Source organism: Apodemus sylvaticus, chromosome X (genome assembly GCF_947179515.1).
Source record: "Apodemus sylvaticus chromosome X, mApoSyl1.1, whole genome shotgun sequence".
Taxonomy (NCBI): domain Eukaryota; kingdom Metazoa; phylum Chordata; class Mammalia; order Rodentia; family Muridae; genus Apodemus; species Apodemus sylvaticus.
In genome coordinates, this window is record NC_067495.1 from 133,855,342 (window position 1) to 133,871,518 (window position 16,177).

The following is a 16,177-nucleotide window of genomic DNA, read 5'->3' on the forward strand; positions in this document are numbered from 1 at the left end:
AACACTCCATCGACACAGTCCTGTTACCCTTGTCACCACAGAGGACAAATATGGAAAGAGGCAAATAGGTGACTGCCAGTCGTGGTAAACAGGTAAACAGGCAAATATATTTCTATTTGCCGTCAGAACCCTGTGGATGGACGTTAGCAAGGTGGTCCAGTGGATAAATGTGCTTGCTAGAAAAGCCTGACATCCTGAGTCTGATTCCTGGAACCCATGAAAATGTGGAATGAAAGAAGTGACTCCACAGAGTTGTTCTCAAAACACACACTCACACTCAAACACACAGACACACACAGACACACACACACACACACACACACAGGGGAGGGAGGGAAACAGAGAGACAGACACACACACACACAGAGAGAGACAGAGCGAGACAGAGACAGAGAAAGAAATACGATTAAAAAATGAACCTCTGCTTGCATTGTTTACTCAGTAATACTTACTATGTCTGTTCTGAAGCTTGGGGAAGACTCCATACGGCGCTTAGGAGTCCACAGTAATTAAACAGTAAGACCTGAAGGTTCTCTGCTTTACAAGAAGTGAAAGCCGAGCCAAGAAGATGGCTCAGTGAGTAAGAGAGCTTGCTGAGCAGTCTGATGACCTGGGCTCGATCCCTGGAAACCATAGTTGTTGTTGGGGTTTTTTTTGTTTGTTTTGTTTGTTTTTTGGATTTGTTTTTTCGAGACAGGGTTTCTCTGGGTAGCCCTGGCTGTCCTGGAACTCACTCTGTAGACCAGGCTGGCCTCGAACTCAGAAATCTGCCTGCCTCTGCCTCCCAAGCACTGGGATTAAAGGCGTGCGCCACCACGCCCAGCTTCCTAGAACACATGCTTGAAGAAGATAACCCCTAATACACACCACAGCAGCAGCAGCAGCACTAATAAAAGTAGTGCTACTAATAAAGATGAAATTAAAAAGAAGTAAAGGGGGCTGGAGAGATGGCTCAATGGCTAAGCCCATGAGCGGCTCAGCAACCACATGGTGGCTCACAGCCATCCGTAATGGGGTCTGATGCCCTCTTCTGGTGTGTCTGAAGACAGCTACAGTGTACTCACATACATGAAATAAATAGATCTAAAAAAGAAAGAAGGACAAAAATTTTAAATGAAGCAGGTTCATGAACTAGAAATATAGTTCTCTGGTAGAATGGATAGTTAGTTTACATGAGGTCCTGGTTCCAGCCTCAGCATCAAAAATTAAACAAGAAAATAAGTGAAGGCAGGAGAAATTTAATACTGTATAGGGAAGTTCAGGAGTTCTTTTGTACTTGTAAGCATATGTGATGTTCTCGGATATTCTCATAGTTTTTAGTGTATGTCTTGACCCATGTTGAGGCGAAAAGTAAGCTATTTGGGGAAAAAGACAAAACTCACACTTTAAATTTTGTGCCCTTAGAAAAAAATCACAAAACCATGGAACTTAAGTTCTGGAAAGGGCCTTGGGAATTTGTAACGCATGTATTTTATACATGAAGAAATTCAGGCCTAGAGAATGAAGGAGGTTTGCCCAAACTAGTAAATGTCGGTGAGCCAGGACTGGAGCTAGATAAGCTACGTGCCTGACTGCTGAGCATACCGTGTTACAATAAGGGCAGTTCGTATCTTTGAAAGCTAGTTTAGAAGCTGCCTGCTTGCTGTGTTAGTTCCCCCCCCCCCCCCCCCCCCCCGCCAGTTAAGCTCTACCATAGCATTTTCTTGTCTTCATTTTGACACTATGTTCTGCACATAGTAGCAACTTTGATAACTCCAGTTATTTTTGAAGTCCATGACACAGCTCTTAACAGATAGGGTGAGGTGTTTTCTTCTATAGGTGCCACTGTATGGGTGGTGGAAGTCTTTCAGACTGAGGGGGTAAATTAACCCATACTGGCTTTTCTTTAATATGAGTGTGTGTATGTGTGTGCGTGTGTGTGTGTGTGTGTGTGTGTGTGTGTGTGTATGTACATGTGCCACAGTACATGTGGTGATCAGAGCAACCTTCAGTAGAACAAAATAGGACCTCTTTGATGTTGATTGCTATGTATAGCACGCTAGCTGGTCTGTGAGCTTCCAGAGAGTCTCCTGTCTTCACTCCCTAGCTATCTCATTCTGTTAGTATTTGAGTTCCAAGACTTGTTGCTATCTATGCCTAGCTTCATGTGGGTCTGAGGATTTGAACTTGTGTCTTCATGCTGGCATGGCAAGTACTTTTCTCATAGAGACATCGCCTTAGGCCCTATATTGATTTGTTATAATAATTTTATAATTATATATTGTTTCCCCACTTTGCTTTTCTCCCTCTAACGTCTCCTATACACCCTCCCTCCTTTCTCTCCCTCTCAAATTTATAGCCTCCTTTTCTTTAATTGACCCCACATGGACTCTTAACTGGCAATAGAGTCATAAATTAGCAAGCCCCTGAGTCACAGAGATACTTAGGAAACCATTTCAGTTTCCTACACCAAACCTGTAGTATACAAGCCCCTGATTTTCTAATGTCACCTGTGTTGGACACTATCTTTCATGAAGTCTCTACTTCTGATTGTACAAAGGAGTGGTTCTAGATAAGCCTGTCTGCATCTTTGGTATTGATTGCTGTATCATCTGTCTGCAGGGTGTTCCTGACAACGAACGGAGAACCACCAAAGCAGAGAGTGCCTGGCTCTTTCGGATGTGGTACAACTTCGATCATAAGTATCCTTACTGATAAAATATGGATGAGTAGAGTTTTCTGAAACAATTCATTCTGCATGTATGTGTGCATGTGTGAACACCAACACATCTGTGTGTGTGCAAAGGTACTGGGGAGGAACCCAGTATACTAAACGCGTACTTTACCACTGAGCTGCACTTACAGCTCTAGGACAGCGTTTTTTGCCTTCCTGAAGCAGAATGTAAAGCCTACCTCTGTCCATCAGTGGACTGGAGAAGGACTTTCCCACTAATGAATTCCTCTGCAAACCCAGGGAACCAAAAGGCATTGGTTATTATGGAAAGAATCCACAGCCTAAATGGCATAGCTTTTTGTTTTAGAGACAGATCTACTTATATAGAAAACTTTAGTATTTGATGTCCCTGGGATAATTGAGAGAATCCTGTGTACTTGTTTGAATGGAAGCCTTAGGGAAGAACAGGAGCTTGAAGTGAAATGCAGTGTGCTTGACTGCACTGCCCAGGAAGCTGGGGTAAGGGCGTCTGTCTAAATACTCTCAATGCAGAACGTCTTTGTGATCATAAACCTTGTATGTTTAGGAAAAATACACTTCCTCTCATGACTAGAAGCCATTTACTATATTCTGCATACTAAATTTTCACCTCCATTTTTTGTAAGTACTTTAAAATTAAATTTCCATGTGTGTTCAAAAATGCAAGCATATCTGTGGCATTAAAGCTCCCATTAGGGAGTGAGAGCCTTGGTTTTTTAAATTGTTTCAAGATTATGTCATTACTTCTGGTTCCATTACCAGCATCTTGGATGTATGCCATTCCCATATCTCTTGGGGCTATTTCATTCCTCATATTTAATAATTTTTGGTTTTCTAGAATAAAACTTACATTTTCTATATAATTTACAAAATAACTTAAATGATTCCAGTTTAGAAAAAGAACTTACTTTCTTATATAATCTTGTAGGAGTAAACAACAAAAACTAGACTCCAGTCATTTTTACACCCAGAGCCCTGCCTGGTAGCATTAATTTTTCATCGGTCTGGATTTCAGTTCCTTTATTTAGCTAGAATGTTACAATAGAGTTGTAATTTAAATACAATGAAGTATGCAAATCTTAAGAATGTAGTTTAATGAATTTTGCCCAACATCTGTCCCCATGTACCTACTGACTGTGTATTTGTAGCACAATGGAAGGTGTCCTGTGTTCTCGTCCATCAGTAACACTTTCCCCTAACAGGCCTCACAGAGGACTAACTCTAATTCTGAGTGCTCTCAACATGAATTAGATATATCTGATTTTGATTTTCCTTTAAATACATTATATTTATTATTTCTGTGCCTTTGTACCTAAGCTGAGCATCTGTGTAATTTAGCCATAGGTTGTGTATGGCCAAAATTCAGTGAGCCAGGCTCAGCTCTCCAGGGCACTGTGCTAGGAGATAAGCATTCTTCCTCACTCCTTGTTTTGTTGTTGACTAATTTGCCCAGGCTAGCCTTAAACTTATGATCCTCCTATGTCTGCATGTTTCCCTATGCCCAGTCCTTTATTTCTCTAATAAGCACGGGACTTGTGTGTGTGTGTGTGTGTGTGTGTGTGTGTGTGTGTGTGTGAAGACAGGGTCTCTGTATAGCCCTGGCTGTCCTGGAACTTGCTCTATAGACCAGACTGGCCTCAAAGTCAGAGATCTGCCGGCCTCTGCCTCCCTTGTGCTAGGACTAAAGGTGTATACCACCCCACCCAGCTAAGCACAGGACTCTTTAGTCAGATTATTTGGTTATCTGATGTATCAAATCCCTTTTTCAGTAGTATTAGACAGGACCTTAGTTATTTTTTTTTACAAACCCCAAGCACTGGAGTGTTTTATTTTGGTTTTTTTTGGGGGGGGAGGGGGTTGGATTTGGTTTTTCGAGATAGGGTTTCTCTGTATAGCCCTGGCTGTCCTGGAACTCACTCTGTAGACCAGGCTGGCCTCGAACTCAGAAACCCGCCTGCCTCTGCTTCCCAGAGTGCTGGGATTACAGGCGTGCGCCACCACCGCCTGGCTCTTAGTTATTTTTATATTCAACATTCTGAGACTTTATCATTTCTGTTTCGAGTGGCTTTGTGTAGACAGAATGTATTTGTAGAGAAAACTTCCATCATGTATAGGATTTATTAATACAGGCATGTATAAATGTTGTCTTTTCAGGGTTTGTTTATGCGTACATTGTGTTTATGTATGTTGGGAGAGGGAATGTGCTGTTCAGATGGGAAGACGGAGTTGGCTCTCTCAGCCTCCTCTGTGGATCCTGGGGTGCTGCTCAGCTTCTCAGATTTGTTGGCGACTGCCTTTACCCTTTGAACCATCTCACCAGTCTCAACACTTTGTCTTTAAATTATTTTAATTATTTTGGGGGTGAATTTACCTTTGCAAGCATTGGACTCCTGGTTGTGCACCACTGTGGGGCGCTGATAACTTTTCCTGAGGCCCGGGGATTGAGCCCATGGCCTGGAGTATGCTGGGCAAGTGCTCTACAACTGAGCTTCATGCCCCAGGTTCTCAGCGTACAGTGTCAGGAATGTGCTGTGTGTCCTTTCTGCATGCTTTCTCTGTGTTTTCCTCCTTTCAATCACCATGAATTACTAAATCTATTGTAATGAGGATCTATGATATAGGAGTTCATGATATGTAACTTGTTTGTCTTAAGTCTTGGGATTTCATTTTTCTTTTTTCCTTCACCTTCAAGCTTTGTAGGAACTGAAGCAACATGATGCAGAAATTCAACTCAGGGTCCATAGAATGATCAGAAGCATTTTTACTAGGATACACTACTGCAGTATTAATTCTTCCCTCTGAGCACCATTATCCTTTATTTTCCCTCTTATTTTTTTTAGTACCAAACTCAGGATGAGCTTATGTTCCTTCAGTTCCTAAAAGTAGAAAAACAATAGGGTGTCACACAGCAGGCTCATGAGTTAAAAGTCAGACCAGTATCAGCTAGCAGATCTGTCCCCATTTCCTTAATTGTGTGGCTTTAGGTGGATCATTGACCTGTGTGCCAGTGTCCCTGTCTGTGAAATCAAGATAATGAAAAGGTCACCGTCTGCTGTCTTCCTGCTGTAGTATGGCAATGAGATGAGCCTGCGTGTGTGAGACCCTTTGCCAGGCTCTGAAGTCGTCAGCATGCTTTGGCCAGCATAGCATACAGTGAATTGTTTGTGACTAAGTTGTAGTTTAGGAGTCAGTAGAGCACTTGCAGAGCACTGTAACAACAACAAGGTCACTGTTGCTGTAAATACATGCAGAGATGAGTGCAGCCCTTCCTTAACCCTGTGTGCACAGCTACCTGAAGCCCCTGCTGACCCACAGTGGGCCTCCTCTGACGACCACGCTTCCAGCCTGCTGCGGGCCAATTGCCAGGTGCCTGACCAGCCCCCAAGCGTATGAAGTAAGTGGCATTTATTTACTTGTTATTCACTTGCTGCTGTTGTCTTGAGGCAGGTTCTTGCTGTATACCCAAGGCAGGCACAACCTTGTTCCAAAGTAAGCAGCTTTTATATACTAATTGAATTCTTTAGCAAGTTTACTTTAGCTGTTCTATGGGTTAGGCTTCTGTTTATATTTTGGTTTGGTTTGCATTTCTCGGTCTTTGAGGTGTAAAATCCAAGAGAGGGAGGCAGAGGCAGGTAGATTTCTGAGTTCAAGGCCAGCCTGGTCTACAGAGTGAGTTCCAGGATAGCCAGGGCTACACAGAGAAACCCTGTTTTGAAAAAACCAAAAAGAAAAGTTAATAATAACAAACAAACAAGCAAAACAAACAAACCTGCCACCAGCAACCTTTAAAAATTCACAAACAACCTGGTTCTGGAAAGGCTCAGTGCAACAGTATAGGGTAATACCAGAACAGGGAAGTGGGAAGGGGTGGATGGGAGAACAGAGGGAGGGAAGAGGGCTTATGGGACTTTCAGGGAGTGGGGAGAAAGGGGAAATCATTTGAAATGTAAATAAAAAATATATGGGGGGGGAAGCTCACAAACAAAAAAGAGACAACTATGTATAGTGTGGCATTGAGCAGTATAACACATCACTGTATGAGTTTCCTGGAGCTGCTGTGATGATGACTAAATGGCTACAAGTCTGAAGTTAAGACAGAAGCAGGATCAGTCCCCTCCATGCGTCTCTCTTAGCTTCTGATGCCTTGCTGTCAGTCTTGATGTGTAGATTCTTCAGCACCATTTGGTGGCATTTGTCTGTATGCCTGTGTCATTTATGCTGTTACAAACAGTACTCAAACAGTGACTGCTTTTTTTAAAATATACTTTTACACATAAATTTGTTCAGGAGTATAAATTATAAGTATGAACAATTGATTTTATTTGTTTTGTTTTTGTTTTTGTTTTTCGAGACAGGGTTTCTCTGTGTAGCCCTAGCTGTCCTGGAACTCACTCTGCAGATCAGGCTGGCCTTGAACTCAGAAATTCACCTGCCTCTGCCTCCCAAGTGCTGGAATTAAAGGCGTATGCTACCACCACCCTACTTACAATTGATTTTAAAGGGATATTGCTAGATCAAAAGGAATATGCCTTTTTAAATTTTTTTCCAAACCTGAAACTTAAAAGAAAGTTAATTAGAAGGTGCTAAAGAGTCCCTACTGATCTGCAAAGTAGCCAGAAAGCTTTGTTTTAACCAAATAGCAGACACTAGTTAGGTTTATTATAACTAGTTATACATTAGACAGGAAGTGATTTCAGCTGATTAGTGGCTATGACTTTCCTTTTCTTGCCAGCTACTCTTACTTTTTTATTAGATATATTCTTTATTTACATTTCAAATGTTGTCCCCTTTCCTGGTCCCTCCCCCTGTTCCCCAATCAACCCACTCCTGCTTCCCTGTCCTGGTATTCCCCTACACTGTGGCATCCAGCCTTTCCAGGACCATGGGCCTTTCCTCCCTTTGGTGTCAGACAAGGCCATCCTCTGCTACATATGCATCTGGAGCCATGGGTAACACCGTGTGCACTATCTGGTTGATGGCTTAGTCCCTGGGAGCTCTGGGAGTACTGGGTGACTCATATCATTGTTCCTCCTATGGTGCTGCAAACCCCTTCAGCTCCTTGGGTCCTTTCTCTAGCTCCTCCATTGGGGACCCTGTGCTCAGTTCAATGGCTGTCTGAGAGTGTCCTCCTCTGTATTTGTTGTGCACTAGCAGAGCCTCCCAGGTGATAGCTATACCCAGCTCCAGTCAGCAAGTACTTGTGGGCATCGATAATAGTGTCTGGGTTTTGTCACTGTATATGGGATGGATCACTAGGTGGCGTAGTCTCTGGATGGCCTTTCCCTCAGACTCTGCTCCACACTTTGTCTCTGTAACTCCTTTTGTGGGTATTTTGTTCCCCCTTCTAAGAAGGACCAGAGTATCCGTACTTTGTTCTTCCTTCTTCTTGGGCATCATTTGATATGTGAATTGTGTCTTGGGAATCCCAAGTATTGGGGCTAATATTCACTTATTAGTGAGTGCATACCATGTGTGTTCTTCTGTGATTGGGTTACCTCACTTAGGATGATATTTTCCAATTCCACCCAGTTCCTAAGAATTTCATGAATTCATTGTTTTTAATAGCTGAGTAGTACTCCATTGTGTAAATATACCACATTTTCTGTATCTATTCCTCTGGTGAGGGATACCTGGGTTCTTTCCAGCTTCTGGCTATTATAAATAAGGCTGCTGTGAACATAGTGGAGCATGTGTCCTTGTTACATGTTGGAGTATTTTTTGGTATATTCCCAGTAGTGATATAGCTGGCTCCTCAGGTAATACTGTGTCCAATTTTCTCAGGAACTGCCAGACTGATTTCCAGAGTGGTTGTACCAGATTGCAATCCCACCAGCAGTGGAGGAGTGTTTCTCTTTTTCCACATCCTTGCCAGCACCTGCTGTCTCTTGAGTTTTTGATTTTAGCCATTTTGACTGGTGTGAGGTGAAATCTCAGGGTTATTTTGATTTGTATTTCCCTGATGACTAAGGATGTTGAACATTTCTTTAGGTGCTTCTCAGTCATTCGATATTCCTCAGTTGAAAATTCTTTGTTTAGCTCTGTACCCCAGTTTTTACTAGGGCTATTTGGTTCTCTGGAGTCTAACTTCTTTTGCTCTTTGTATATCTTGGATATTAGCCCTCTGTCGGATGTGGGGTTGGTAAAGATCTTTTCCCAATTTGTCGGTTGCCTATTTGTCCTATTAACAGTGTCCTTTGCCTTACAGAAACTTTGTAATTTTATGAGGTCCCATTTGTCAATTCTTGATCTTAAAGCATAAGCTATTGGTGTTCTGTTCAGGAAACTTCCCCCTGTGCCCTTGTGCTCAAGGGTCTTCCCCACTTTCTTTTCTATTAGTTTCAGTGTGTCTGGTTTTATGTGGAGGTCCTTGATCTACTTGGACTTGAGCTTAGTACAGGAAGAATGGATTGATTTGCATTCTTGGGCATGCTGACCTCCAGTTGAACCAGCACCATTTGATGAAAAGGCTCTTTTTCCACTGGATGGTTTTAGCTCCTTTGTCAAAGATCAAGTAACCATAGGTGTGTGGGTTCATTTCTGGGTCTTCAATTCTATTCATTGATCTACCCGGCTGCAACTGTACCAATACCATGCAGTTTTTAACACTGTTGCTCTGTAGTACTGCTTGAGGTCCTAGATGCTGATTCCCCCAGAAGTTCTTTTATTGTTGAGAGTAGTTTTAGCTATCCTGTTTTTTGTTTTTTGTTTTTGTTTTTGTTTTTTATTATTCCAGATGAATTTGAGAATTGCATTTTCTAACTCTATGAAAAATTGAGTTGGAATTCTGATGAGGATTGCATTGAATCTGTAGATTGCTTTTGGCAAGATGGCCATTTTTACTCTATTAACCCTGCCAATCCATGAGCATGGGAGATCTTTCCGTCTTCTGAGACCTTCTTCGATTTCTTTCTTCAGAGACTTGAAGTTCTTGTCATCTTTCACTTGCTTGATTAGAGCCACACCAAGGTATTTTATATTGTTTGTGACTATTGTGAAGGGTGGGACTTACCTTTTCAATTGACTTTTTATTTTAATCTTTGAGTATTTAAGGAAATTTATAGGAATAGTAAAATTCTGATAGCAGAAACACACACACACACACACACATACATACATGCAAACACACTCACTCATGCATGCACCCATGCATGCACCCATGCATACACAAATAAAAATCACCAGCAACTTTTTACATGGAATAGTTATGTTGAATGACATTCCAGACATTTCTATATCCACATATGGGTTTTTTTTTTTTTGCAAAATGAGGCTATACATTGTTGACTTTCTCCCCATTTTTTAGAACTGTATCAAGTATACTTTTTGAGAGAGAGAGAGAGAGAGATCTCATGTAGCCCGCTTGCCTTGAATTTATTTTAAGGCTGAGCATGACCTTGAACTTCTTTATTTTTATTTATTTTTTAATTGGATATTTTATGTATTTACATTTCAAATGTTATCTCATTTGTGTGTATGTGTGTGTGTGTGTGCGTTTCTGCTATCAGAATTTTACTATTCCTATACATTTCCTTAAATATTCAAAGATTAAAATAAAAAGTCAATGGAAAAGTTATTTTTTTTAATTGAGTATCTTCTTCATTTACATTGCCAATGGTAAAACCTTTCCCAATTTCCCCCCTCCCAAAAGCCCCCCTCCCCAAAGTTTCCCTACCCCTCCTCCTACCCCATGCCTCCATGTATATGCCCCTCTACCTGACACACTCCCACCCCACCCCCACCTCCATCCGTTTTCCTTTGTTGGGGGCCTCTACTGAGCCTTTACCTGACCAAGGACCACTCCTCCCACTGATGCCCAACAAGGCATTCCTCTGCCACATTTTTGGCTGGAACCACGTGTACCCCTTTGGTTGATGGTTCAGTCCCTGGGAGTCTTGGGGTGTCTGGGTGTCCGAAGTCATTGTTCTTCCCATGGGGATGTAAACCCCTTCAGCTCCTCTGGACCATCCTCCAGATCCTCCATTGGGGACCCCAAGCCCAGTCCAATAGTTGGTTGCTAGTTTCTGCCTCTGTATTTGTAAGGCTCTGGCAGGGCCCCTCTGGAGACAACCATGCCATGCTCCTTTTGGTGTACACTTCTTGTCATCCATAGTAGTGTTGGGGTTTGGTGACTGTTTATAGGATGAATCCCCAGGTAGGGCAGTCTCTGTGTGGCCTTTACTTCAGTCTCTGTTCCACACATTGTCTCCTTTATTGCTCCTGTATTATGTTCCCTTTCTCAGAGGAACCATAGCACCCTCACTTAAGTCCTCCTTTTTCTTGAGCTTCCTGTGCTGGGTGAATTATAAATTGTTTATTTTGGGCTTTTGGACTAGCATCTGCTTATTAGTGAGTGCATGCCATGTGCGTTCTTTTGTGACTGGGATACCTCACTCAGGATAACACTTTCTAGTTCCATCCATTTGCCTAAGAATTTCATGAATTCATTGTTTTTTAATAGCTGAATAGTACTCCATTGTGTTTATATACCACAGTTTCTGTATCCATTCCTCTGTTGAGGGACATCTGGGTTCTTTCCAGCTTCTGGGTATTATAAATAAGGCAGCTATGAACATAGTGGAGCATGTGTCCTTATTACATGTTGTCTTAGTCAGGGTTTCTATTCCTGCACAAACATCATGACCAAGAAGCAAGTTGGGGAGGAAAGGGTTTATTGAGCTTACACTTCCACATTGCAGTTCATCACTAAAGGAAGTCAGGACTGGAATTCAAGCAGGTCAGGAAGCAGGAGCTGATGCAGAGGCCATGGAGGGATGTTTCTTACTGACTTGCTTCCCCTGGCTTGCTCAGCCTGCTCTCTTATAGAACCCAAGAATACCAGCCCAGGGATGGCATCACCCACAAGGGGACCCTCCCCCTTGATCACTAATTGAGAAAATGCCCCACAGTCGGATCCCATGGAGGCACTTCCCCAACTGAAGCTCCTTTCTCTGTGATAACTCCAGCCTGTGTCAAGTTGACACACAAAACCAGCCAGTACACATGTTAAACCTTCTGGGTTATTACACCTTCTGGGTATATGCGCAGGAGTGGTATAGCTGGGTCCACAGGTAGTACTATGTCTAATTTTCTGAGGATTTTCCAAACTGATTTCCAGAGTGGTTTTACCAGCTTGCAATCCCACCAACAATGGAGAATTGTTCCTCTTTCCCCACGTCCCCAGGATAGCAAAAACTATTCTCCACAACAAAAGATATTCTGGGGGAATCATCATCCCTGACCTCAAGCTCTACTACAGAGCGATAGTAATAAAAACTGTTTGGCATTGGTATGCAGACAGGCAGGAAGATCAATGGACTAGAATTGAAGACCAGAAAAGAACCCACACACGTACAGTCACTTGATATAGGACAAAGGAGCTAAAACCATCCAGTGGGAAAAAAAGACAGCATTTTTAACAAATGGTGCTGGATCAACTGGAGATCTGCATGCAGAAAAATGCAAATCGACCCATTCTTGTCTCCTTGTACAAAGCTCAAGTCCAAGTGGATCAAAGACCTCCACATAAAACCAGATACACTGAAGCTTATAGAGCAGAAAATGGGGAAGAACCTTGAACACATGCGCACAGGGGGAAAGTTCCTGAACAGAACACCAATGGCTTATGCTCTAAGAACAAGAATCAACAAATGGAACCTCATAAAACTGCAAAGCTTCTGTAAGGCAAAGGACATAGCCAATAGGACAAAATGGCAACCAACAAATTGGGAAAGGATCTTTACTAACCCTACATCTGATAGAGGGCTAATATCCAACATATACAAAGAACTCAAGAAGTTAGTTTCCAGAGAATCAAATAACCCTATTAAAAAACGGGTTACAGAGCTAAACAGGGAATTCTCAACTGAGGAAACTGGAATGGCTCTAAAGCACCTAAAGAAATGTTCAGCATCCTTAGTTATCAGGGAAATGGAAATCAAAACAACACTGAGATTCCACCTCACACCAGTCAGAATGGCTAAGATGAAAAACTCAGGGGACAGCAGATGTTGGAGAAGTACTTGTATCCTAACAACATTTTTCTGTTTCCCTGCTCCCTGGCCACAGAGAAATGACTTTTAAGATCCATGAGGGCAAGCGTTTAATGTGGAGGAGTGAGTGCTACTCGCAAGCAGAGGGCTAAGGGCCAGCCACTGTAGGAGCACACAGGATGGACACCCAGGGCAGAGCTGAAAGATCAGAAAAGCCTGCCAGGAGTAGGTCAGGCGCAGGACTAGGGACTTGAAAGGGAAGGAAGGACAGCATGCCCACTGGCTGGGAGGTAAGAGAAAGACTGGAGAGAGGACTAGTTGTCACTGCTGTAGTCCACCCTGCACAGCAAGGGGTTGCTGGAGTGGGAGAGGCAGCTGGTGATGGGGACAAATCACATTGTCTTTAATGGCAAGCCTAGGACTTGAGATTTTACTTGAGTATGGTAGGCTAGCAGGGAGACACTTTAATCAGGTGTCCTCAGATTATCTCCTTTTGGGAATGGTTTTCTGAAGAGCTCACCTTACCTTACCACCATACACGGCTTGGATTCTTTCATTTCTTAACTGCTCTTAAACCTTTTATTGTTTGTATTCAGAACCAGGAGCAGTTGAAAGATGATGACTCTGATCTCATTCTCAATGATGGTGATATCAGTTTGACATATGGGGATTCTACTGTGAACACTGAGTCTGCAACAGCCAGCGCCCCAAGGAGATTTATGGGCAACAGTTCTGAAGATGCCTTGGACCGGGAGCTTACGTTTGGGGACCACGAACTAGTCATTCGTGGGACACGCCTGGTTCTTCCGATGGATGATTCTGAACCTGCATTAAATTCATTAGATGATACGAGACACAGTCCTGCCTAAGCGTTCTGATACTCAGTTAGTGGTTTGTAAACTTTGCACATGTGATTGTGACGAAATGTGTACTACCTACAAGTCCTAGTGCATGTCTCTGAATGTGTAAGCTATATAAATGCCGTTTATATGGCAAAGGAAGAATATACATACCCTGTACAAGGCAGATTGTGACAAACTGTTCTCTTAAGTTTTGCTGGCTTTACTATATATTGGCCAGATCTGCTTTAGAAACTTACTTTCCCAGTGATGTGTGTTCTGTTAGTTTTATATTTCAGTTAAAGTATAAAAAGTGACAAATTGACTATCTTTATCTGAGTACCAAGTTCTTGTGATGTGAGTTAATTTGTGTGTGGCAGGGAAGGGGAGGGAAGGGGAGCTGTTGTTCCCTCGGGAACCCAGGGAGGAGAGGTTCCTTTGTTGGAAAAACTTTTGTTGATTGCTGCTGCCTTTGTTGTGACTTTTTCTTTCCCTTTTCTCTGGTGGCCCTTTGTGGTGCAAGGAGCTGATGGCATTTTGATCTCACCCCATTCAGGTTGGGGACTGAAGTGTGGGGGCCGTTTTTTCCCCCATTGATGTGAAAGAACAGATTTCTTGACTACAGTACATTGATGCTCTGAGAAAGAAGGCTACAAATGACCTCTGAGACCTTATTTCTTTTCTTTCACACCAAGACCATAGGAATTGCATCCAGCTGGCTTAGCCAAAGTACAGGTGTATGTCATTCAGAGCACTTGTTACAGATTTGGGGGAGCTGGAGCAAGTTGGCATGGGCCATAGGATGGTGGGTTGGGGGTCTCTCTTCCCAAATATGTAAATAATCTATACCAGATAAGTTGAAATAGGAAATGTAATTGCTGCTTCATTTTTGATTATGTTCATTGTGTGTATAGCAAGCCTTGTCACCAGAAGTTTTTTTTTTTTTATATATATCAACTTAAATCGCTGCTCTTTAGCAGCCAAACAGGAGCAAAATGTAAAAATTTTAAACTTATTATGTTTAATGGTCACTTGTTAGTTGATAGTTGATGTTAAAAAGTTAATTTATGAACCCACAACTGTTCTGTACTACACCAGAGGCCGCCGTACAAGGAATGCAGTGCCCTGCAGCGCCTTGGAAGGGGTTCTCTTGGTGTAAAGTGGGTGTGCTTGTCTTCATTGTCATGTTGCTTTTTAATAATAGACACCTAAGCTGCCATGTGATACTTTTTGATGGTTTTTGAGGAAGAGCACAGAACAAATTTTCATTTCATAGTCATTGTATGAAAGTGGTTTCTATTTTGTAATGCTGCAAATACCTAAAGGTACATTGAACACTTGGAAGGGGAAATACTTTTTGATGCTGATTCTGACCTGTTCCTGATTGAGGAGAAAAAAATACAAATTTTGTGGATTTTTCTCCCTTGGGTCCGAGTAGCATTGCCTTAAATCTAACCCAATTAGAAACTTAATTACTTGTGTGATGTTCAAATTTTCCACTGAAAAATGCCCTTCCAAACAAAACATGCACTTACTCTCAAAAGGCTTCTGTGCCATTGCCAACAATCCTTGAGATTTTAAAGGAATTCTCATGGTGTACTTGTTGTGGCAGCCTTGACTGTTGGCATAGCCATTTGTTATGTAGTGGTAGTGACTTTCCTGCTATGCAGGAACTCCTCCTGTGAAGTGTACGTTTTATATGATGCGTGGCTCTTCATGCAGTAAATAATTTCTTATTAATGTATGTCTGAGGGCCTTTGAATGTCAGCATCATTGACCCACAAAGTTGTTCAAGTTGTAAAAGGGTATACAGTGATTTAACTACTATCTTTTTTTATTCTGTCAGGTTACTGAGCTCACCTTACGAAAATGGCTATAAATACTTAGCATGAAAAATTATGTAACCTGTCTCATTTTAGCATGCATAAGAGTTCTCATTAAGGAAACTGATAACGCTTGAGTCCACTAAATCTGCCTTCAGTACTTTATCAAAGGAGAACGACGCTTGTTGTACTTATGTATTCATCTGGAAGATTTTTTCCCCTTTCTTGTCTGTGTACATCCCCATGCAGAGAGAAAAGCATCTCTGTTGAAACAGTCATTAGAACTAAGCATCTCAATGCACTTTGACGAAGTACAGTGAGAGTTACCATCGTGCATGAGTGAACTGCTTGTGGACCTGTTTTTCTGTTGTTTGTGGAACCTTCATGTTTGATTGACTCAAACAGTGCATCTCTCCGAGTTGTTTTTTAAGATCTCTTGGCATTTATCCTAGTCTGTGTTTGGCAGCGTGCTGTTAAAGTACTAGACTTCTAATCTTTATGTGCTTTTTGTTTTCCCTTGGAGTACTTGGAAAGATGTTATAGTGGTTTCTTTTAGGAAAATCTGTCATTAAAAAAATTATAGCCTTGCAAATAACCATTCACTGTTATTTGAGTCACAGTTTATTCTAGAGAGGCATAAAGAATGCTGACTTCATTTATTTTTCTACCTATATACATACTGGCAAAGGGGGGAGGACTGGTGCTTTAAAAAGAAACATGACAGAAAACTTATGAGGTGGCAGAGTTGGGATGCTTAGGCATAAGGGTGAATGAATGTATTTGCTCATGGTCACAATTGTGCCATTTAACAAATACTGGTCAAAACCATCAAGT

General features: G+C 42.0%; 1 protein-coding gene across 2 annotated transcripts in view; it reads left to right on the forward strand.

Moving 5' to 3' along the window:
• The window catches only part of Slc9a6 (solute carrier family 9 member A6), a 59,133-nt gene extending 43,191 nt beyond the window's left edge, over positions 1–15,942 (forward strand). For both annotated transcript variants that reach the window (XM_052171814.1, XM_052171813.1), the window contains 3 exons: positions 2,602–2,681; positions 5,981–6,086; positions 13,278–15,942. In XM_052171814.1, the coding sequence (XP_052027774.1) occupies positions 2,602–2,681; positions 5,981–6,086; positions 13,278–13,550 (459 nt within the window). In that variant the 3' untranslated portion in view covers positions 13,551–15,942. The remainder of the gene's footprint in view (positions 1–2,601; positions 2,682–5,980; positions 6,087–13,277) is intronic.
• The last annotated feature ends 235 nt before the right edge of the window (positions 15,943–16,177 follow it).